Source organism: Cavia porcellus, unplaced genomic scaffold, assembly GCF_034190915.1.
Source record: "Cavia porcellus strain 051 isolate PalLab524CR breed Dunkin Hartley unplaced genomic scaffold, mCavPor4.1 scaffold_2, whole genome shotgun sequence".
Taxonomy (NCBI): domain Eukaryota; kingdom Metazoa; phylum Chordata; class Mammalia; order Rodentia; family Caviidae; genus Cavia; species Cavia porcellus.
The window spans coordinates 8,219,596-8,242,826 of NW_026947485.1; the positions used below are offsets into that span (position 1 = coordinate 8,219,596).

A 23,231-nucleotide genomic window follows, 5' to 3' on the forward strand; every position below is an offset into this window, starting at 1 on the left:
GGATATAACAGCAAGTGTGTTTAGGGGTGTTAAATAGCTGACTATATTAATGTTTTTGGATCATTGAACACAGCTGTTTGCAGTCTCTCTGTTTGAATGTCTACTTTGTATGCTTTGATACTGTGATTTGAGCAACTATTTCCAAGATGATAATATGCAATCTATTTACAGGTGATTTCTTACTGTTATGTTTTTTTTTGTAGTTCTGTATTATGTGTAACCTTACACTGCTTTGTTTTGTTTTGTGTTTTTCTCCTTTTCCTCTTAAATAAAAAAAAAAAAAAAGAAGAAAAGAGCAGGTGAATTCTGACTCTCCAGCTTACAGGACCTCCCGCTGATGCTGAAAATTCTCTATAAAGTCAAGCAAACTAAGTTATGAGGACTTGTCAAACATCTACAGTTCTCCAGCTACAAATATTCCAGCATTCACTTAGAAATACATCCTTCTGGTGACAGCTAACATTTTTGTGAGTACTGATTAAATGCCTGGCAAGTTCTAAGGGTTTATAAGCACGACCCTGTTTGATGCTCACTATAACCTCCTAAGGTCAGGAATCCTGTAATCTTAGTTGTGCAGATCAGGAGAATGAGGAGGAAAGAAAGTAAGCAGCTTGTCCACACTGCGTGTGTGTAACAGGGTGGGTCACATCTGGGCCCAAGCCTGGTCCACTGCTCCTTTACCCCACACGTCCTGCTCCTGTCTCACGCTGTGCAAATGTGTCATTACGAGGACCACTCAAATGAAAATTATTATGCTGCCTAAATGTGACTTCCTCTGTGGGTCCCCTAGCTTTCAGAAAAAACAGAAGCTGCTTTAAAAACAGCGAGAATAGCTTGCTACTTACATTGAGAAGTTCGGTGAATAGCCCCGAAGCTCCTACCTGAAGGGAAAGCCTTTCCACTTTTCTTACTGACCCCTAAGTTCTCATCATTACATTTCTGTTGTACTGAGTTGCACTTGTGGCCTGTGATGAGCGACTTTGGTGAAAGGGAAACGTCCCAAACTGTCAGTCTCTGCTGTCTGTCAGGAGTGATCTTGACAGCTTCTACCACGGATTGCTCATGAGAAAGCGAGGAAGAGCACCCGTGGCAGCTGGTAAGGGGAAGGGTGCCATCCTAGGTCAGTGTGGGGTGCTTCTAATCTACACGACTTTGAGATTTCTACAAAGAGCACATGATGCCTTCTGCTGTGGCTCATCGCCCACTGTGACAACACACACTTCTAGTCACCAAGGCTAAGCACTGGCTAAAACTTGTCTTGAGAAAGGAGAATCCTGCTGGTTAGTGATTTAAAGGTCACCTAACAGGATGCCCCTGAGAGTCAAGCTACTATTTTAAAGTGGTTGAATGTTTCTGTGGATGCTCCATCATCCTTGAGCCTGTGTGTCTGCAGAACTCCCCCCGCTCTGTATCCTCAGGGACCCAGCAATGTCTCACTTCCCACAGCCCCATCTACCTGGACAGCTAGCCGCCGAGAAGCACATACCGGCTCAGGAGGATGAGACACGGTCTTGTGAAACCCGTAGAATAATACACAGAATCTCCTGGTTTTAATGAATAGGTAATTGTTGTAGCAGATTGGAAAAGGGGAGAGCTCAGCATAGACTTGAAAAGCCACAGAAGACTTCGTGAAAGAGGTTGGAAGTCAGTGAGGAAGAGCTAGGTTTCTAGCCTGGGTAGTGGAGTTCAGCCTCCAGGACAGAGAAGTCCAGTGAGCTTCCTGGAATCTGTGTGGTTCTCAGGGTGGGTGACTCCTCATGATCTGCTCCCAGGGTAGGCAAGTCTGCACAGGAATGCCACCAGGGAGCAGGAGAGCTCAAAAATTCTGCAGCAAATTTGATGAGAGGACACTTGCCAGCTACGGTGCCAACTAAAGGCTTCCAGTAGTTTGCTGATTTGAGGTCTCGGACATTTTGGTTCTTTGCACTGTTTTGAAGCACAAATCACACTGCAATGAATTGTTTCATTTGTGCATTCGGCTAGCACTTCTCTGACCTTGCTTTTAATTTTCCGTAAAGCCCCGCCCTCTGGTTTCAGCAGGAATGACAGGTGCTTGGTTTGCAGAAGGGTAACAAGGCAAGGCACTGGCAGCAGGACTGCTGTCACCTTCCACTTTGACTTAGGGAAGAGCTTCATTGTTCAAGATTGCAAAATATTCAGGGGCCCTCAGACTCTCGTGCAGGTGTGGGTAGCCGGATGGGCTGGGACACGCTAAGGTCGGCTAGGTAGGGCTTCCGGGACTGCTTTCCTGTGAAAAAGGCGAGGCAGCCCAGTCAGCTATGAGCTGCCCCTTTGGCCATCTCGGGACCAAGGAGAAGGTGTATACACCCTAAGCACAACGGAAAAGAAAGCTGAACGAATTTTATTATGTGACTAAATCAACCCCCTATTTAGTAAAATGAGTATAATTTTTCTGTTACCTGGTAAAGCCAAGTTGTGAATATAATTGCTGTGTCTTTTGGAAAAAAAAAACTTCCTAAAGTAATCTGGAAAATACGCTGGGTTAGACTGAAGTCAATATATATATATTTCTTTGTATGTGCTGCTGAATTGAGCACTGAAGTCTCCATTAATGTGGGAGGAAAAAAATGTAGCAATTATCAAAAGTCCTATGATTTGGTCTGAGTTGACCTGAGATGTTTATCATTAATTTTGAGCCTCCAATACTATAAATTGGCAGGTTTAGCTTATTTTAGTTCTTTGGTTTGGTAATTACAACACAGCATTTCAAACTTTTAAATACTGAATTGTAGAAACGAATCATTTTCAGCTCCACACCTCGACTGGCCGTGTCATGTTGTGGGAGTTGCTGTTAATATTTTGGTGTCTATATCTCAGATGTTTTCAGCACACAAACAATCATAGTAACATTGTAAGAGTTAAGAAATGAGGTATTATACTGTTGCTTATATAAACATTCCGCTTGTTTGATGCCAGTGAGCCTAGTAGAAAGTGTAGCACTTTGATATTTTTCGAATTATTTCAAACTCATGAGAGTTGTGTCTTGAGTTTCACAGTCTGAAAGGTCAAATGCCCAGGAAAATCAAACAATGGTTTCCAGGGGAGAAAAATTCCAGAGCATCCCTGGAGCCCTGTACTCACTCTCTCCTCTTTGGGTTGTGTGGAAGTCTGAGATGCCCAGTGGGAGGCCTGGCCTGACCCACTCTAGTTTGAAGTATGGCTGGCTCTGGGCAGTGGCCAGCTACCTCCAAGTCAAAGGTCAAAAAGGAGGGTAAGGAGCTCACTGAAACCGACTCAGACAGCGACACATTTTTCTGGAAATCACTGAAGGCAGAGAATTTCAGTGCATTTAATTTCTCCTAGTTTTATATTTTATGCATGTTATTTTGTGAACTTCATAGCTAGGAGTGTCATCATAAAAATAGCTTGTATTTGCTAAAAATCTGAGTAACTTATGAGGATTCCACTGTAGACTCCTCTTTACTTCAAGGACCTGTTATGGTTTAGATCAAGAATGACCCCCAAAGGCCGCCTTTCAGAAGGCGATTGAGTCCTGAGGGTGCTGTGTTCAGTGGATTCACTGATGGGTGAGTTCAGAACTGGGTGTGCTGTGGGAGGCGGGTCTGGCGGGAAAAGCTGAGGTCCCCGGGGTGTCACCCGGAAGGGCCTATCTCTCTCCTTGGCTCCTCTTCCCCTTCTGCTTCCTGGCCACCATGATGTCAGCAGATTGCTCTGCTCTGCCCTCTGCCATGCTGCTCTGCCTGGGAATCTGCCAATATGGACGGAAACCAGGAGCCACAGAAACCTCTCTTCCTTTAAAATGTGGGTGTCTAGCTCACATTTTGTGTCACACACTTGGTGTCTAGCTGATCCATCTTCAGTGACAAACTCCACCACTAACAGCTCCTGTTAGCTTTATAGACCACTAACAGCTCCTGTTAGCTTTATAGCGTCTCTCCTTAAACATGAGTGTATGTCGGCAGCCAAGGATCATGATCAATTGAAGAAAAGGCTCCAATCAAAGATAAAAACAAAGCAAACACAGACAGTCTAGGAAAAAGTAATTTGAAGAAAATAAAATCCATACAAGAAGAAATTACCACTAGTATCTTCAGTGAGGAAGAGAAGACACGAGATACAACCAATGATGCCATAAAGCAGAAACAAAACAAAAAGAGCTCAGAGAAATATAAAATAGGAGAGGAGGGTGAAAGAAAAGTTGAAGAAATCTTCCTGATAATATGTTACAAAGACAAAAATGAAGACAAATAACAAGGAAACCTCAGGAAGTTAGAGAACTCTTTTAGAAGGGCCAGTATCTTCATGCAAGAGCTCTCAGGAAGACAGAACAGGGAAAATGGAGTGGGCAAACTAAGCAAGACGGACTCTCGGAGCTGAGAGACAAGTTTCCATGTGTACAGCATTCACAGAGGGCCCGGCACAAAATATAAAATAAAGCAAACTGTACACCCAGTGCATATCAGAGTGGTATTGTGAGATATAAAAACTTTGGAGGCAAGTGAAAGTTCCTACAAGCTTCCAGCACAGAAAAGAAAGCTTTTGAATAAAGGACCAAGGACCAGAATGCCACCGAGTTTTCTCACTGGTGACTTCAGAAGCTGTAAGACAGTTGGCCAGTGCCTTTATTCTGAGGGGAAACTATTGCCAAGCCAAGGTTACATAGCCAGGTAAATTATTAAGCAGCACAGTTAGCTTATCAGACACCTGAGGTATGACAGGCCAGGTCTCAAAAGTTACTTTCCATTCTCATTTGTCAGGAAGCTACTGGAAGGCATGTTCTCCTCGTGAAGAGGAAGTGAGCCCAGACAGACACGGAAGAGCCCGCGGGATAAAGCCCACAGAGATGTCAGCCTCATTTCTAAGAGGTCGGAAGCCTGAAGAAAAGCTGCCCTGCTCCCCTTAAGCCTGCCTGGTACTCACAGATGCTGTGGGGAACTGAACACAAACGAAGCCATTTTGTAATTCTGATGGAGCCAGACAAAAACAAGACCACTCCATAACTGTATTTGAATACAGACAAAAACATGAGCTCTGGCCAGGCCACAGAATGCCATACATTCCCCACTCGTCTATCACCTTTATCAAGTGCAGCTTTCCTCTATCCATCCCTTGCTCCTTCTGGCTAAGATTTATTAAGATATCCCACCACAGAATTGCTCTCATTTCCTGACAACATCCAAATTCAGGGCAAAGTTCATTTCCTTATACCATCCTTCAAATGATAGCACACGAGCCCAAGCACTCCTGGTCCTCCTCCTCCGTGGTCCCCTCCCTGCAATCCCCGACTATGTGTTCTCCTTGTCACTGTGTGTAAGAAACCCAACTCGTCAGCCATGGGTGCTGGTGAGGGGTCAGGGACCAGGCTCAGGAGCGACATCTTCAAGAAGATAGAGCGCATACAGTGTGACATGTGTCTTAACATCCTGAGGGAAAGTGTGTGTAACTGGAGACTGGTCTGGGCTGACATAATAGTAAGTACACAGAAAAAATGCAAGTGATAAAAACAGGATGCTTCTAAATTCTTGAAAGCAATATTTTATAAGGAAAGACAATTAAATCATAAGATTCTGACATGCCTAAAGTTTATAAGTCTATAACAATGCAAACCCCCTAACTTCTTAACTAACCGAGATGATGGCCTGAGCGTACTGGGTGTGTGGAGGGACAAGACATGTGGGCTGGGGATTTAGCTTAGTGGCATAAGCGCCTGCCTTGCAAGTGCGGGGTTGTGAGTTCAATCCCTGGTACCTTATAAAAAATAAATAAAAAAAATGTGTGCAGGGTAAACAGGGGTCAAAAAGAGAGGCTGATCCTCATCTTTTATAGTGAAAAGTATGAAGATCAATTCTACAACTGGACACTCTAGTGGAAGCATTAGAAACATGTAGCACAGTGTATGAAGAGATTCTGAACTAAAAGCTTAAGGAGCAGCATTTGATGAGGAGGAGGATATGATCAGAAGTAGCAAATACATGGGGGGAACCTCTCTTTTCATGGCCACGGGAACATTACTCATCATCACAGAGCTCAGAATCTTTGCTAGGTGGTGGCTGCTGAGAGTCACCGCCAAGTGAGTGGAGCGGGGGTGAACCAGTTGCCTTGATCAGGGTATGATGCATTTGTGATTCTGCTCACTTCTTTCATCCTGGGCGGTCATCTGAAAAGATCCACTGAATGTCTTCTCGGTGAATGACACTTGGAGACGTCACTTAAGCGGATTAGCCAATGCAGAATGGATCAGCCGTGGAAGGGACAGGTCCTGAGAGAAGTGGCCGGCAGTTCCAGTCATGCAGGGAATGACAGCAGACACGCGAGGCAAGGCTGAGCCTCCTCGACAGGGATGACTGTGAGGTCCTCTCCACATGCATAAGATAGGCAGCTTTGTAACCTTAACCTAGCTGTAGAATTTTCTTTAGCCTTCCAAGAGGTTCATTTGCATAAAGGGAGGAGAGTGATATTTACTGGGTTCATACTTAGACGTTTGTAATCACTTTTACTCCCTGTAATAAGTCTGGCTCAAAGGTTTGGAAAACACCTAACACAGGAAGAGTTCAGCGGATCCAGGAATTCAGCCTGACTGCCTCAAAGATGGAGGTCTCTTCAGGGCAGAGTGTGGGTGCAACAGCCTGGAGCACTGGGAGGAGCCACGAAGGGCAAAAATGCTGACCCTCACTTAGAGAGAAGAGAGACGGAATCCCTGGAAAACTACAAGAAAAATCACAACGCATGCATCATAATCATATCACATGAAATATGTTTATTAGGGGGTACTGAGGGTGCTGTTGCTGTGGTCACAGTGTTGGACCTTCTCTTCTGTTTAGAAAGAGCATGAAACATGGTGGTCAAAGAACAGACACTCTGGGGCCACTTTCTTAAAATGTAGACAGTAGGTTTATTTCCCTTTGGTGACACAGGGAAGTGGGGGAGAGCCATGTTTAAATGCAGAAGGGCTCTGCAGTGCCGTGAATTATTTCATGTGACTGTGATGTCCCTGGTTCCAGCGCAGCCTGCCAACCCCCAGGCCATTAACAGTCTTGATGGTTTTGCTGAAGCCAGCTAAGTCCCTGGGCCTGAGGGGAGCCCACATTCCACCTGCTTGGCCTGGACTTGGCCAATGCCCTGGGAGGGCAAAGGCCACCCATCTGTGCCCAGCAGGAAGTGGAATTCTCTCCCACAGCTCTCATATGCCTTTTAAAATGTATGCTCTCTGTTAGCTTATTTTTCTAGGTGTTCTAGCAGGAAGTGTGCTCCACTGCAGTATGTAATAGTTTTAACTAGAAGAGGAACAGCAGAATTACGTTTGGTAGGAGGTTTATGTGTCTCTTGTCACTTAATCTACATTTCCTGGTAAAGGTGAATTTAAGTCATTCTAGTGTCTGCCATCTTTTGGAACCAATTTTGCGACTTTATCAGTGTAAAGCCATTTTTGAGATCTGTAAGAAGTACGACTCCAGGTGCCAAATTATCCTGCTGCTTCTATCCAGATGCTGTTACTCTTCACTTCTAAGGAGAATATTGAGTCACTGTTAGAAATGCATTTAACAGATTCACCTTTTTAACCAAAATCATCAAAACTGGTTAATAATGGTGATAATATTTTTTAATACTATTGTTTAAAGAAATCTTACTGAGTGGCAGTTTGGTCAATAATCTGTGAGTGTTTCATCAATACAAGCAATATTGGTGGGTATGGGAGACTCCTGCTCATCACCTTTCTGTTCCTAGAGATGCTGCGGACACACATTATACTTTCTGCTTCCTGTCAGTCTCACCAGGACCTGGTGGGGGCACTGGCTCTGTGTCCCCCACAGTCCAACTTAACATCCTACCGTGCTGGGCTTGGGGCTAAGATGGAGCAGCTTAACCAATGTTTCCAACAGGAACAGCTTGGAAAGTTGATTAAAAATATGTTGGAAACCATTCAAGTTAAGTCTTCAGAGGCTTTAGCTCTGTCCCAGAAGTAGCAGAAGTACTAGTTACCCTGGACAGTGCTGAGTCGAGGGTTACCCCTCGGTGATAACCACACAGTGACTAGAAAAGAGAATGCAGATCCAAACAGTGCACATCAAAAATGGCGAAAGCAGACAACATAAAACAGGTTACCCCAAAAGAAGGAAATGTGGGAGAGAAAATGAAAATATGAGATGAGACAAGGAGAAATCAATGAAACTGTCACAGATACATGCTAAAGTACCTGCATTACAGTAAACGTTAGTTTTTGGACTAAATAGAGGAATTGAATGGCAGGACAGGAGACACTTCTAAACAATGGAAGCAAAAAGAATGAAACCAGAGAGGAGGAAAGGAAACATGGTGCGAAATGTAACCAAACCAACAGAACAAAACCAGTATAACTGACATCACTGCATTGATAGCAGATCAAGTCAACTTTTAAAGCCAAAAGAGTTACCAGAGTTAAAGAGATTGTAGAGAGCTAAAAATTAGCCTACCTGTTGGAATTGTAGTAAAATTATTCAAAGTATGTAAGAAGAATAAATAGCTGCCTTTTCCTTTGCAAATGAATAAAAACATCACATTTTATCTCCTTTGCTCAAGATAGGAAATGAAAAAAACAAAATAAAGATGATGCAAGTCACCTGACGGCAGGACCAAGTTCCAGCTGTTTCCGACAGGCAGCAAGCTTTGCACGGGGGCAAAGCTGTGCAAGGTTGATGTTTAGGTTAGGATAGGCTGAGCTGTGCTGGAGAAACAAGCAGCCCCAATACCGCAGTTCTGGCCCACAAGAGCTATTTCTTACAGATGGAGACCATGCGCTGAGGCTAAGGGTGACGAGGGCTCCTGACTGCCTGCATCTCAGCTCCTCCACGTCGCCACAAGCCGCCACAGTCACGGGGGAAGGGGAAAGGAGCTTGAGGCTGGCAGGCACGCTGGCTGAGTGACACATCGCTCCTGTCGCTGGTTGGAGCTGGGTACCGGTCCCTGCTCAGTGGCAGTGGACACGAGGAAGCTTCTACCTGCCACGTGTGTAGGGAGCAGAACTAGGCATGAGTCAGGGGGGGACGGGTCCATCACAGGTGGAAATGGTTTACGCTTTGGAGCCCTGGAGTGTGATATCCTGAAGAGGGTGAGTGGCCTTCTACGAACTCAGCTGCTGTCTCCTTTCTTCACCAAAGCAAGTGATGACCCAGGCTCCAGTACAAGGATGCAGCCCCCTTAGGGTCTCCTGGCCTTCCTAGTGCTGGTCACTTAGCAAAGGGAGCTCTCTTGGAGAGACGGGATGCTGGGACCCCAGGGGTGCAGCCCGTACTGGGAGCACCGAGGCAGTAAGAAGAGGCTGTTCTCTTAGGTGCCTTGTGATTGGAGCCCAACGCTGAGCCTGCACACCACCCAGGCGGCCTGGTGGGTCCAGGGTTCAGTGTGGGGGAAGCCTCCTGACCACTGACATTTACATCATGATTCCATGTTCGTCCTTCATTGTCCTGGGTGCTGTGACACTGTGCTGGATCTGACTCTGTGTGTGTGTGTGGTGGGGTGGGGGCTGGGGGTTAATCCTTTGCACTGAGCTACATCCCCAGCCCTTTTTATTTTTATTTTGAGGCAAGCTCTTGCTAAGTTGCCTAGGCAAGACTCAAACTTTCAATCCTCCTGTTCAGCCTCCCAGAGTAATGGGATTCCAGTTGGACCTCACTTAACTGAGGAAGACAGTGATGCCTTTGGTCCTGACCCACAGTGGACCCTCCCCTTCATCCAGAGCTGGACGGCCCGTGTCCTTTCCTGGCCAGACTGAGGCCTGATCCCACCAAGGCTCTCTGTAGCCTTGAGCTAAAAAAAGATCGGAAGACATTATAAGACTATAAACTCTACAGTAGCTTGGATGCATTGGAAAGGTGCCTTTGCACTTATTTTCCTTTTCTGCCATAGCAAAAAGAGCTTTCTGAAATGTTTTTACTCCCAGAGACAGCACTGAGCCGCAGTCAGGCGCGGCTCCGGCACCCACCTCCAACAGCAGCCTCTGATGCAAGGCCTGAGTATGCGCAAGGGCTTCGCAGGACATTTTCAGGAGGAGCTCTGTCTTTTTCAGATTCCGGAAATCCCGATCCTTCTCTCTCTGCTTGTGAGAAAGCTCATCGTGGTAGTTCTGCTTGTCGATGAGACTGTTTCGTAAACTGAGGTCCAAGATCCCTCTGTCCAGGTACAGGGAGAAAATGAAAGTGACATGTTATCAGCTGTCCCTGTGTCTCTCAAAGCTTTGTCAGAGGCATGCTGGATGCAGAAACCACCCTTGGGTCAGACTCGTCATCATAAATGATGCCAAAAGCAATCATTTTCATAAGATGGTATTATTTAGAGCTGTATTCTGACACAATCCTCAAATGTATAACAAACTGCTATAATCCCAGCACTCAGGAAGCTGAGGCAGGAGGATCATTGTGAACTGAGACAGGCCTGGGCTACAAAGTGAGCTCAAGGTCAGCCTGAACTGCATAGCGAGGTTTGTCTCAAAAAGAGAAAAAAAACAAAAACAAAACAGTTAACCAACTAAGCAAAAAAAAAAAAAAAACCCAAAATAAGCAAATAAAACAAAATAAACACACAAAATCAGAAAAAACAAAAAATGAATTGGCAGCGATAGATGCCCGAGGCTCCCTAAAATTTATTTGAAAGAAATCAGGAGGGCTGGGGTGGGGTGTAGTTCAGTGGTAGAGCACTTGCCTCTAGGTTGGGTCCTGTCCCCAGAATTGGAACAACAATAACAACAAAAGTAACAAATAAAATTCCCCTGGGGAACCGCCCCAAATCACCCCACAGGGAAAACGTCACCAGAAATCCATCATTTGTTGGTGGAATCCCTAAACTACACAGCACCCTCCACGGGTTTAACTTCCCAGAGGTGTATTTTTAGCAACCTGTCACACACGATGGACTTTGCCCTTAAAAGTTGGTCACAGGGAACTGAGGAGCCTTATAAATAAAAGGATGGAAAAGTTACTTCGAAACACTTTGATAACATAGTTCTAATTAAAGGAAAGGCCGAACTAAAATTCTACAAAATTACATTGAATCGAATCAGCACAAGACAAGACGAGAGCATGCTTTGAATCCTCAAACATACATCAAAGACAACGGCAGACAACAGCACTCGCGTAAGGACCACCAACCTCTCGGTCAGCGACGAGGCCTCATTCTCCTGGGTCAGCTCCAGCAGCCGGACCAGATGGTGGTACTCGCGCTCCCTGACCTCCAGTAAGGCCCGCTTGCCTTCCACCTCCTTCACCACGTCCTCCTTCTCTTCCACCAGAACGCTGACTTTGCTCTCCACCTTCTTGAGGGAGTTGTTTAGCTCTTTGACTTCATATTCCAAGACAAGTTTCTTTCTTTCCAGTTCTCTGTAGGACACACACACACACGCACACACACACACGCAGGTGCTTTATTCTGTGCTGTGTTTAAAACCAGGCAGAAGAACTAGTTGCAGATTCAGGGGTCTCAGGTGTGCATAAAGACCGCAGGGCATGGAGGCACCTTCCCTGAGTGGCCTGGGGCAGGGATGTCCCTGTGTCCCCCTCCCTCTCCAGTCCCCGAGAGCTGCCACCTGTGCCATTCTACCCTGGCTCTGACCAGCTTCCTGGAAGGGACCTGAATTTCTCAACTTTGGTCCTTGCAAGCGGTGATTTTAGAACAGTTACTGCTTTGTCTTACCTCTCTTCTAAGATCAGTCACCAGAGCCCTCATTTCCCCAGAGTATTTGTCATCGTCACTTATGTTATTGTTTCTGGCTCCTGAAACCCTGACAGTCTCTTTGGTGACCCCTGTATCCAGATCCGCTCTGCATATCTGAGGGTGTTTGTCGTACAGGAACAGGTAGCAAAGTGGGGGCGTTAATGGCCCTTTGAGCTGCCAGCTGGCTGACGTACTTCTGGATCATGAAGTTCTAATCTAATCCAGTATCCCTAGCTCTGCTAAAGTCAATTAGAGTTCTCTAGAAAGATATGATTTGAAATAAGACATGTATAAGAGTCACGAATCAGAATAATTTGCTGCACTATCTTTCAAAGAACTTAATATGTGAAACCCAGACAGGGCAAAAAGCAGGAAATTGCAATATGAGTTTGAAGTGTCCAGTGCTTAGTCCTCAGGGAGGGGGTTAGAAAGAAAAATATTAAAGCATACACTTTTTTGCGTGTCATTTTTTCTATCTCTTTTGCAATCTGCATAGGAATGTTTTGATGTTGGACCACTTCATCCTGGAAAAGAAATGCAATCACATTAAATTATACAGTCTCCGATGAGAAGAAATAAGACAAGCAAATTAAACAGGACCGAGAAAGGAGCTAGAGTACGTAGAACCTTTAGATTCCACTCTGCGTGCTTATAAGACCTTCTAAAAGAGCTGTGCTTCACTGCATCTGACCCCCACTAGGGGGGCCTCGGTTCAGATTCCCCTGGGGAGGGACTTCTCTCTCCTCTGCTACCAGGATTGGCTGCTACCACCTCATGTCTTCCAGGAAGTAATCATCTTTGTGACATTTATTTCTTTTTTTTTTGGTAGTGGGAATTGAACTCAGGACCTTGCACTTGCCAAACAGACACTGTGCCACTGACCTACATCCCCTGCCACAATATTTATCTCCTAATATCAAAAACCATTTGGTGAAATCTGGAGAGGCCCATTCCCCAGGGGCAGAGCTATAAAATGGCATGAAACTATTTATCAAGAAGTCTTTTGTGAATTCCCAGAGTGCAGGCTCAGTTTTCTAGGCTCCATGACAAGGCAGATAGCTCCTCTCGTCAAGCCTAAGTAGGAGCGAACCTTTGCATTTTTATGGCCCTGCAGGCACTCTGGGTGAGCATTCATGGTAAGCAGCACACCTTCAGGACAACCTGGTGCTCCAACACCTCTTCCAGTTCCTTCTGCTCCTTGACCAGTTGCTTTTGCTTAGAGGTCAAATCTTCCCGCAAGTTTTTAATTTCTAATTTCTTCTGCATGATTTCCTTGCGTAATTCTTCAGTGCTTTCTCTCAGCAGTTTCATCTTCTTCTCCATTTCCTTTAAAATTGTGAAAATTATCAGGCTGTATAGTTGAAGCAAATGTTTTTCTACCTTAAAGAACTAAACTGCAAATTACTATGTTCGTTATTTTTTCTTTGAGGCTCATGAATGTTTTCTCACAGAGCTAAAGGCAGCTTCTGATGTTAGACTTGACTTATATTTTGGAAGTCCTGTTTTGTACTTTAAACATTTCCTCTTTTTGAATTAAACTTTTATTTCATAACAAAGGGTATTAATGAAAATGTCTATTGTGTTTTCTCCCGGGCTTGTGGTTTGTTGACATAAGAGGCAAATAATCTCGGACTCCCTAGATGATGGTTAACTGGAGTGACAGAAACTAAAGATAAAGGGGTTCACATCTGCAGTGTCCCACACTTTTCTCCCTCAACCACAATGCCCTTTTGTTATCAATATTGCTTCTCTAGCTTCTGCATATTCTTTCCAAATGCTGTGTGCCTCGGACTCCTAGGAGATCCTGCTTCTCGTCGAATGCTCTGGAAAGGAGTTTATAGGAGCAAAGCTTTCTGCTCAGAAAGCCCGCGGGGTGCTATGGGCCCTGAGGATGGATCTGCTTGGCCTGAGGTGGGGTGGCTGCATGGCCCCTCTCCTGTCACTGCTGGGAGAGAGTCGCTGTAGTCCCCTACGATCTGGAGCTACAGTGCAAGGCATTGTTTCCCCTAAAAATCTGTTACAAATGGCGATTGGATGAACTTAGAATTAATAGTGTTTTACTTTAATAAACAGCTTGTTTTTGCGTGTGTGTGCATGTGTATGTGAGAGTTGGCCATGAAATTAAATGATGAACAGCATTTTTTAAAAATGTAAGCATTCAGAAAGTGGAAGCAAAGCAAAGTACAATGACCTTCTATTTACTCTTTGTGGTGTACGGCAAAAAGGGCCACGGTTTCCCCGGCCCTGGGATAGCCTGCTCTGTGCTGTCGTGGCCGTTCTTTCCACAGATAAAGGCCCATTCCTCTCCATCCTGATTCCACATCTGACCATGGAGACTGCTCTGACCAACGAGAGAGCATCAGAAAGTTCCTCGGGTGGAGATTTGCCCTCTCTTGAGGCTGGAAGCCCTCTCAGGATGGGAAGTGTGGTCAGCTAGTGAAGTGTGGTCTTAGACCAGCTGGCCTGTGGCTTCCTGGATCACTCAGCCCCAGGGGAGCAGCTGAGCCCAGAAGGACTCAGAACTGTGGAGAAGGAGGAAGACTGTTGTTCCAACCCTCTCAATCTGGGGATGGCTCGTTATGCAGGAACACATAACCAAAGTGCTCTTTATTAAAATTGCTTGTCATAACAAGGGATCTCCAGAAAGCTCTAAGGGCAACAGCTGCAGGGTAATAATGCTTTTAGTCATGCTCTTAAGGGCCAACCACGGAGCACTTTTTTTTCTTCTAGAAACAAAGCAGATACTGTACCCCCAAACAGTGTAAAGGTGATGCCAGGGCGCTAAATCCTCTGACAGGTGCCACCCACATTCCCTCTAGAGGGTAGGTATTCCTTCCAGGGCCATCAACAGTTAGCACTCCTGGTCTTTCGGGGTGTTTGTGGTGACAAAGATTATTATTATTATTTTTAAAAAGAATGCTTGGCTCTGCCCGCATCTAACAACTTTGGATCATTTAATACTTACTCCTGGCTTAGGTATCTTCTCAAATTCCTTCAATATGAGGTTCTTTTCTTCCATTAAGCTGCCAAAAAAAAAAAAAAAAAAAAAACCCAATCAAATGTGTGATGAAAGCCAAAAGAATGGGCTCTTTCTATGTGAATATTTGCCTACTTTCTCTTCTCCCTGGGCCGCACCAGGTGCGTCTGTGGGGTCTGGGGTCCGTTCTTTAGGGTGACTTTCCTGACTCCCCCAGGCCTGTTTTGGGGCTTGCTCCTCCTGGGCACCCTGCACACCAGGTCCACACAGGTGGTAGAGCGGTTATCTCAGCACAGACACAGCGTGGGAAGCATGGGCTCCCTGCACGCACCCCTCTGCTGCATCCCCTGCTGAGGCCCAGTGCCTGTCCGCATCCCCACCTCCTCCCGGCAGCCCACACCCATTACCACCAACTCTCCAGCTCTGGCCACACTGGCCTCCTTGCTAGACTGATCACTATCCAAGGGCCTGTGCCCTTGGGGGTCCCTCCAGCTGCCTTGGTGTCGCCCCAAGTCTTTGCACAGCTCAGTTTTGATGGGCAGGGCTCTATGGAGGCAGCCATTGTCCTGCTCTAAATTGGCACCAAGGTTCATCACTCTTCCCTGACCACGATTTGCTCCTCTGCATAGTGTTAATCACCCCAGGTGGCACTGTGGCTCTGTTGATTGCTCCCATAGTGTGCCAGTCTGTTTATTGTGATTTCCCTTCCTGGATACACAGGGGTCTGGCCTGTCACAGCCTCCCTTCCATCTGGCTTGGGATTGTGTGTTTGGCTTTTGCCAGGTGAATGCAAGCAGATGCCCTGTCTTTCTAACATGCCGAACACAGAATGGATGGGATCAGTCGGCAAAGACAAGACAGAGACTTCTAGTCCACCTGCACTGCACTCTGCTGTGAGCCGGCAAAGAAATTTATTACATGATTCTCTGACATGTTAAGATCTTTTTCGTGATTGCTGCAGACCTTGAGTCAAAGCCTAACATTTTCTTTTCTTAGCCTCTAAACTGTTTTCAAAAGTTCATTTAACAGTGGTGATTTTTAAAATGGCATCACTAGCTCAGAATTTCCTTGGAGATCCAAAATTTCATTTCAGAAATAAAGAAAGGAAGAACCTCAAAGAATAAGTAAAGGACATATTTTTCTTATGCTTAATTGGCTTGATTTTTAGTTTGTTAAAAATCATAATTACCAACACTGTATTCAATTATGTATACTTATGAATAGAAACATATCTATTTATATTCTGGTGCATAAGAAATGATGATACAAAGGATGAGAGTGTTTATTTTATTTTAAGGTACTTAAATGGTATACAGTAGTGCTATTTGAAAGTTCTTGAAATAGTTGTAAACATATATTTCAAACTCTAAGGCAATCATTAATATAAGATAAAAAGAAACACAATTTATAACACTAAGAAAGGAGAGAAAATAAATCATATAAAATAGTTATTTGTAAGAGAGTCTTTTTTTGACTATGACTTGTACTCTGAATAACATTTTGGTCATTCTTTAAGATAATGGCACACAGTATATTAACTATTGTATTCTCTAATGATTTTATTATAAAAATTTAAATAAAAATATTTACAATAGCACAAAAATGCTTGGTTAAAGCCACAGAAAGCTGCAAAAGAGTGGATGTAAAAATAGGAATAAAAACCCAGGTTGACAAACAGAATACAGAGACAAATATACTAAATATTAACCCAACTATATCAATGATCATGATAAATGTTAGTTAAAAGTTTATCTGAGGAGACAAAAAAGACCCAACTATAGCCTGCCTACAAGAAACTCACTTTAAATGTAATAATACATGTAAAATAAAAATATAGAGACAAATACAGGCCATGCTAGGGATGATCAAAGAGAATAGGAATTGCTGCAGGGGTTAAGTATTCCTAACCTGAAAATCCCAAACCTGGAATGTTCACCATCTGAAACTTTTTGAGCACTGACACTGACAATGTTTAGTTTCAGGTTTGGGATTTTGGGTTAGGGATTCTCAACTGGTAAAGTCTATGCAAATATGCTAAAATCTCTGAAATCTAAAGCACTTCTGGTCCCAAGTATTCAGATAAAGGCTGATGATCTGTATTACTTTCAGAGAGAGTAGAGTTTGGAGCAAGGAAATTTATTCAGGATAAAGGAGGAGAGCATTAACTTAACAATACAGGGATAAACTCTCCAGGAAGACATAATAATCCATAACAGGCATGCACCTAAAAACAGGGTCAAAGTACATGCAGCAAAACTGATAGGACAGCAAGGAGAAAGTGATAAATTCAGTTATAGGAGAAGACTTCACTGCTCCTCTGTTGTTGTACTCTTAGAAAATAGCTTCGTTATATGTGTATTATAACAAAACCTGTAACAGGGGCTTATTGTATGTGTTTTTCTTTTTATGTCTTTGGATGACCTAATTGATATGTTAATCAGTGCTCTTCTCTGTAAAGAATGGTAAAACCTTACCTAATTGATATGTTAACCATTGTTGCCCTCTACAAACTACAGAAGTTGTGCTAAAACAAGCTAACAAGGGTTGTTAATCACTGTTAGGTGCCTCTATTCTCTGCTAAAGAGCTAAAGAAAACTAGGATGGCCCTCTAATTTACACTTGTTTGAAGTAACTTGCTTGTGCAGGGAGATTTGCTTATTAGCATAACCCTTTACCTGACCTTGATCCCCCTCCCCAGAAAGAAAGAAAAACATAACCACCGTTTTCTGTTCTGTATGGCGCCTTATTGCCTCCCCTCTCCCCTTACCTATCTATCTAGGCTAGGCCATAAAGATTTTGGGTTTCTGGTGACCTCTTCCCGACCCGGTGGTGGTCTGTCATAAAATGTGCCTTAGCTTCAAAGAAATTACAGGAAAATGTTGTGGCTTAACCCTAATGCACCAAAAGGGCTAAGTTCCAAATCCTTGTGAAGGCTTAAGTTTTAGCTTATAACTTTTGACTCCTTCCCACCTGTTAGCGTTAACGAGCTGTCCTGAGATAATTAGCTTTCTACTTTCTTTTCCAAATGTTATTGCAGATAATTCTTATCTGCAGGATGGGAGTAACTCAAAAGGCACCAAAGGCTCCCGAGGTTGTCAGAACTAAGTGGACAGCTATACAGTTTCCAGATTCGGGTCAACAAGTTTGATGGCTCTGCAGGTTTCTTTGTTTCTCCCCCCTCCCCCCCGCCCTTTTCCTCCAGCCTCTTTTTTAAAGTCCTCCCTTGAGTCTCTGGCATGCAGTCTCCAAATTGGCTCCCGGAGACTCGTCACCAGGCCTGGTCTAATAAAGCCTTTGCTATCTAAATTTAGGTCTCTTGCTTCCTTAGATTTTATAACGGGGTCCGAGTTATTACATCTGTCAGAAACAGACAGATGTGGAAGACAGAAAATCAGCAAGGAGCTCATGAACTCAGCAGCACCATCCATTGGAGGGGTAAACCAACAACTGTGGAGCAGACTCTGTCTCTGAAAGCCAAACATCGGTGTAAGTTGAGTTTAACAAACATGAGAAACAGAAAATATTGGGAGCCCAGAGAATAGGGACCTACTGTTCCTTTCCCTTGTCAATGAGAATAAAACAAAGAAAGAGAACATTTGTGCCTATTTTATTGCAAGTGTTAGGATGAGATGACATGGTGCTAAAACCAAACAGAAATTGCTCCAATGAGGGTTAGCCTGACTGCTCGAAACAAAATAGCAATAGAATAATAGCAAGTTGCATACAATCGCTTATTTATCTTTTCTTCCAAAGATTCCATTTTGTTAACCAGACTTCTTGAAGAAGTGTAAGAGAAACATTTTCCATTTTTCTTGTTATTCCGCATTTCATGACTACTATGTGCTAAAGAAGTCTTTAGATTTTCCAGATTTGATCAACACAAACTTGACAATACAGAAGACTTATCTGTAAACCAGAAGTCAAGATGCGTTGGAGCAGTAGGTCCACAACTGGATCAAGCAGACCCTACACAGCGGGAGCTCTGAGAACACAGCTCTAGCGGGGTATGCACACCACAGTTTATTTTTACAAAGTCTAATTGCAATGACATACGTTAAGTTTAGTGTCAACATTTATCACATTGATTTTCATATAGTGTAATTATCCCAAGCACAAATCAAAGCTGATTTTTTTAGAGGTTTTGGATACTTTGCTGCTTGTGAAACCTGGAGCTGTTTTAATTTCCAGATATTGACCCTACCTTTTAGCCACCAGGGGGAGGCAGTGTGCTTTCCTCTTTGGGCTCTGAACCCAACTCAGTACTGGCGAGTTTCAAAATGGCTCTCCTGGAAGATGTTAATGGTTATCTTCTGATCAGAGTGATTTTTAAAAGAAACAAGCATGAAACGGGTAGCTACTTAAGACATTTTAAACTCATTTAATTTCTGTCGTGCATTTTGCTTTTTACTAAAAGATACCAGTTGGCTTTTATTTCCTTGAAAAGATGTGTTTTTCTATAAGAGAAGGATCATAATCCTAACCCTGGCACAAAATGGCTGATCATTTCAATTCTCCTTGTATCTAAATTTTATTAAATGTACATGTGAGGTTGAATCCACTTTCACCTAACGGTTAATATTTCCTCAGCTGATAAATAGAATTCATAATTAATAATTTAATTGTTCTATCAAGGGTCTGTTGGGTAGCTATACCATCATAAAATGATTCTAAAGATTCTTTCTCATTCTGAACCTACTACATGCCTGGTACATTATATGCATCATCTCTAAGCTTCACAGCCTTGTCAAGTAGGTGTCATCTTCACTGGACAAATGAAGAAGCTGAAGCATTAAACACTGCTCCAAAGCTGCACAGTCAAGGTTAACTTGGCATTGAAACTTGGCTCTCCTGAGCTCTCTTCTTTACCTATTTTTCAGGACCAAACTACCTGTGAACTACATCGTTTAGTTATTCCACTATTTTCAAAGGATTCGGATTGTTTCCAATTTTCCACTTTTATAAAAGGTGCACTATGCTTCTCTTTCTCTTTTTGGATTGTCATTTGTGATGGCGTTGTTAAGCAGAACAGGTTTTGTATACATCCCTTGCACATGTGATGAACTCCTAACTTTTTAAACTCACAAGACATTTTTTTCTTTTTTTGCTCTGTATTTTGGAAACATTCAAATCTACAGAGCAGTTGAAAGAACGGTATCACAGACACCCGAATTCCTCTTACCTAGATCCACTAGCTGCTAACATTTTGCCCGCATGTCTACTTCTATTTTTGCGCTGTAGACGTCCATGAAATTTAAGTCTGGATGGACCAGATGCTTCCACATCAAAACGCCTTAGGATTTAGTTCCTTTCTGCAGCAAACACTCCTCACTGGAGCCTTGTCACCAAGTAGGTTGTTTTAAGGATCTCGGGGTGCAGAGACAGTGCAGAAGCTGAGGGAGTCATTGTCTCCTTCAAGGCCGCATGGCGGCTGAGTGATGCATTCACTTTCCACCTTGTAAGCCACATACATGTCACTGGATGATGGAACCACGCGTTTCTTCTCTGAGGTGCCAGCAGTCCCTCTCAAGCATGGACACAATATTTTATTGTGCTCTGCTCGAGCACTAATGTCAGTCAATCTTTAATCAATTATCTAGAATGCCCAAGGCACTGGACCCTGTTGAACAAAACCACCCTGTCATTCTTTTGACAACACCTGGCTGTCCTTGGAACTGGGTGAATGGACAGTGTGACCACAGTGACCTGAGAAAAGCACCCCTGGGGTGATATCTGTACCCCACTCCTCACATTAAAGCCACATAGGGAAATCTCTGCCTTTCACCTCAATGGTGTGGTCCTCTCTCCGCCCGGCCGCTACCCTCTCGCCGTGAATCCCTGAGCTCTGGCTTCTCAGTATCCCCTGAGTACTGCTAAATTCTTCCACCGCCCATGTCGCTGGACCCTCGCACAGGGCACTGCCCGGCAGAACCTGCTTCTGCCTGAGCGTAGCATCCAGGGGAGGCGTCATGGATCATCAGCAGAGAAAGCAGGGCTGCGCAGAAGTTGTTTTTTTTGTTTTTTTGTTTTTTTTTTTATTTTATTTAAGGAGAAAAGAAAAGAAAGAAAAATAAACAGTGAAGGGGTACAAGTTATACAGATTTACAGGAGAAAAAAATGCGCAGTAGGAAATCACTAGTTAATGGATTACATATTGCCATCTTAGAAATAATTGTTCAAGTCACAAAATTAAAGCTTGTAGAGTGGACATTCCAACAATGATACTGCAAACAGTTCTGTTCAATGATCCAATAAAACTCTGTGATATCATTTTCTATCTTATACATTTAAATATACATGCAGTTATATAGTTTAGAGCACTTTCTTTTCCTCTCTTTTGTACAATGACTATTACACATTTTGGGTTTCATTGCTCCCACGGTTCTTATTGCTTTTTTGGAAGAGAGTAAAACCAAATGTGACATAACAGAACAGAATCGGTCAAGTCAAAAGGGTGGACATAATAGATAATATAAAAACATAATACAAGGTGATCAACAATGGTTACCATAATGCCTCCCGCTATTTCTAATAGAATTGCCTATATCATTAGTTGTTATACAATTGAACAAAACCGTAAAGAATAAAACCGACAAAACCAAAACATTGGAGATATTGTAGGTCTTCAAAAGTAGATAAAAGTCAACGAGAATGGGCGTTATAATGAATCTCATTATCTTCTCAGCTGATGCCTAAACTTTCGAACCTGATACTATCCAGCAAAACAGAATAGAGGAACCTCAGTCAAAAACAAGATGGTGAGAGTAATACAGGGCTTCAAATCGAGATAATAGAAAGTCAAAGTGGGTTACTATATTATATCCTGCTATATTTTTCCCTTTAATTAAATGGATAAAAATAAAAAAGTAAATAATGGAGTGGAGATTGAAAAAAAAGAGGGCATAACAGCGAAACAGGGCAGATCAAAACATAACCATTTAAGCAGAATAGTGTTTCACCACCAGATAATCCTGACCCAAAAATAGTTACCATATTGACTCCCTCCCTGAAGTCCTTGAGTACAACTTCATATACTGTAGCATTAAGTATATCAAAACAATGTAAAACCATTTAAGAGAATGACAGCATTATAGAGTATTTAGAATCAACTAACAGAAAATGAACAATGGTCTCTGTATAATCTCCTTGTCTTTAAAAGGTTTTTGCTTATACTATCGTACATAACAAAATCCAATAAGATACAACCTGTTTAGACCATTGGAGACAGAAGAACAAAAGCTAGATGAGACTTCAAAACAAGATGGTACTAAATCAGCATTACCTATTAAGATGTCATTTTCTCCAAAAAAAGCTGTTCCTATCATCCAATCTTCTCTGTCTCATTTCTATTGAGCTCTTTTTCTGTCAGTAGCTGTCAGTTTGTCTTCTTCATTTTGTTCTCTGCTCCATTCGTTGTGGCCTCCCCGCCACTATTTCTGGGTTCTTTGTATTTTTCTTTTTTTAGAATATCCTGCAATACTTTCTGTAGGGTTGAATTGGTGGTTGCAAATTCCCCCAGTTCCTCTTTATCCTGGAAGCATCTCGTTTTTCCATCAATTTCCAGGGACAGTTGTGCAGGATATCTCAATCTTGGCTGGAGATTATTATCTTTCAAAGCTTGAATTATTTCTCCCCATGCTCTTCGTGATTTGATGGTTTGTGAAGAGAAATCTGCTGTAATTCTGATGGGTATTCCCTTGTAAGTGATCTGTTTCTTGTTTCTTACAGCTTTTAATATTCTGTTCTTGTATTGAATTTCTGGAATTTTTATTATTATATGCCTGGGTGTTTCTCTGTTAGGGTTGTAGGTAGCTGGGGTCCTGTATGCCTCATACATCTGAGTATCTTTACCTTTTGCTAAATTAGGAAAATTCTCCTGGATTATTTCTGTGAGTAGCTTTTGTAGTTCACTTGTTTGTGTCCCTACTTCTTCTTTTATGTTCTTAATCCTTAAGTTATGGCTCCTCTTATCATCTTCTTGTCTTTGTATTATTGCTGTGTGTTTCTTTGTTATTTTTAAGAAGTTTTTCATTTCATTCTCCCATGTTTCAAGTCTGCCCTCCAATTCAGATAGTCTGTCCTTAGTTTCTTTCAAGCTGTTATGCCATTCTTGCATAGACTTCTTAATTTCTTGATAGTCTCTTTGAACCTACTTCACATACTCAATGCTTTCTCTGTTTTCTCCATCAAGCAATTCTCCCCTCTTTTTCTGTTCTTCCATTCCACCATCTGCTTTTTCCTGGGTGGTGCTTAGCATTTCTCTAACTATTCTGCATACTTCTAGCTTCAGGTCATTGATAACTTCATTCCTGAATTGGTCTATGAGGCTCTCTAGATGGTGCTTAATGTATATTGGTGCGGTGTCCACTATTGCCTGTTTCTCAGGATTGGGGGCCGAGGAGCCTTTTTTGTTGCTTCCCTTCCCCATATTTTCTGTTCCTTATAAAATGCAATCTTACATAGGAGCCCGGCTTCCCTGCCTGTCAGCCACAGCCTGGTCAAATTGCGCTGGCTAGTTGTTCCCGCCCACCGCTGCGCCCCAGGGAGTTGCGGAGGAGGCAGCCTACGCGGGAGTCAGTCGCTCCTCCGGGCC

At 43.2% G+C, this 23,231-nt stretch overlaps 1 protein-coding gene across 2 annotated transcripts in view; it reads right to left on the reverse strand.

Annotated features, from left to right (window-relative positions):
* Ccdc146 (coiled-coil domain containing 146) overlaps positions 1-23,231 on the reverse strand; it is a 163,159-nt gene that overhangs the window by 23,860 nt on the left and 116,068 nt on the right. For both annotated transcript variants that reach the window (XM_003469810.5, XM_063237611.1), the window contains 5 exons: positions 14,630-14,687; positions 12,814-12,990; positions 12,115-12,188; positions 11,103-11,330; positions 9,941-10,127 (listed from right to left, as the gene is read on the reverse strand). In XM_003469810.5, the coding sequence (XP_003469858.1) occupies positions 9,941-10,127; positions 11,103-11,330; positions 12,115-12,188; positions 12,814-12,990; positions 14,630-14,687 (724 nt within the window). The remainder of the gene's footprint in view (positions 1-9,940; positions 10,128-11,102; positions 11,331-12,114; positions 12,189-12,813; positions 12,991-14,629; positions 14,688-23,231) is intronic.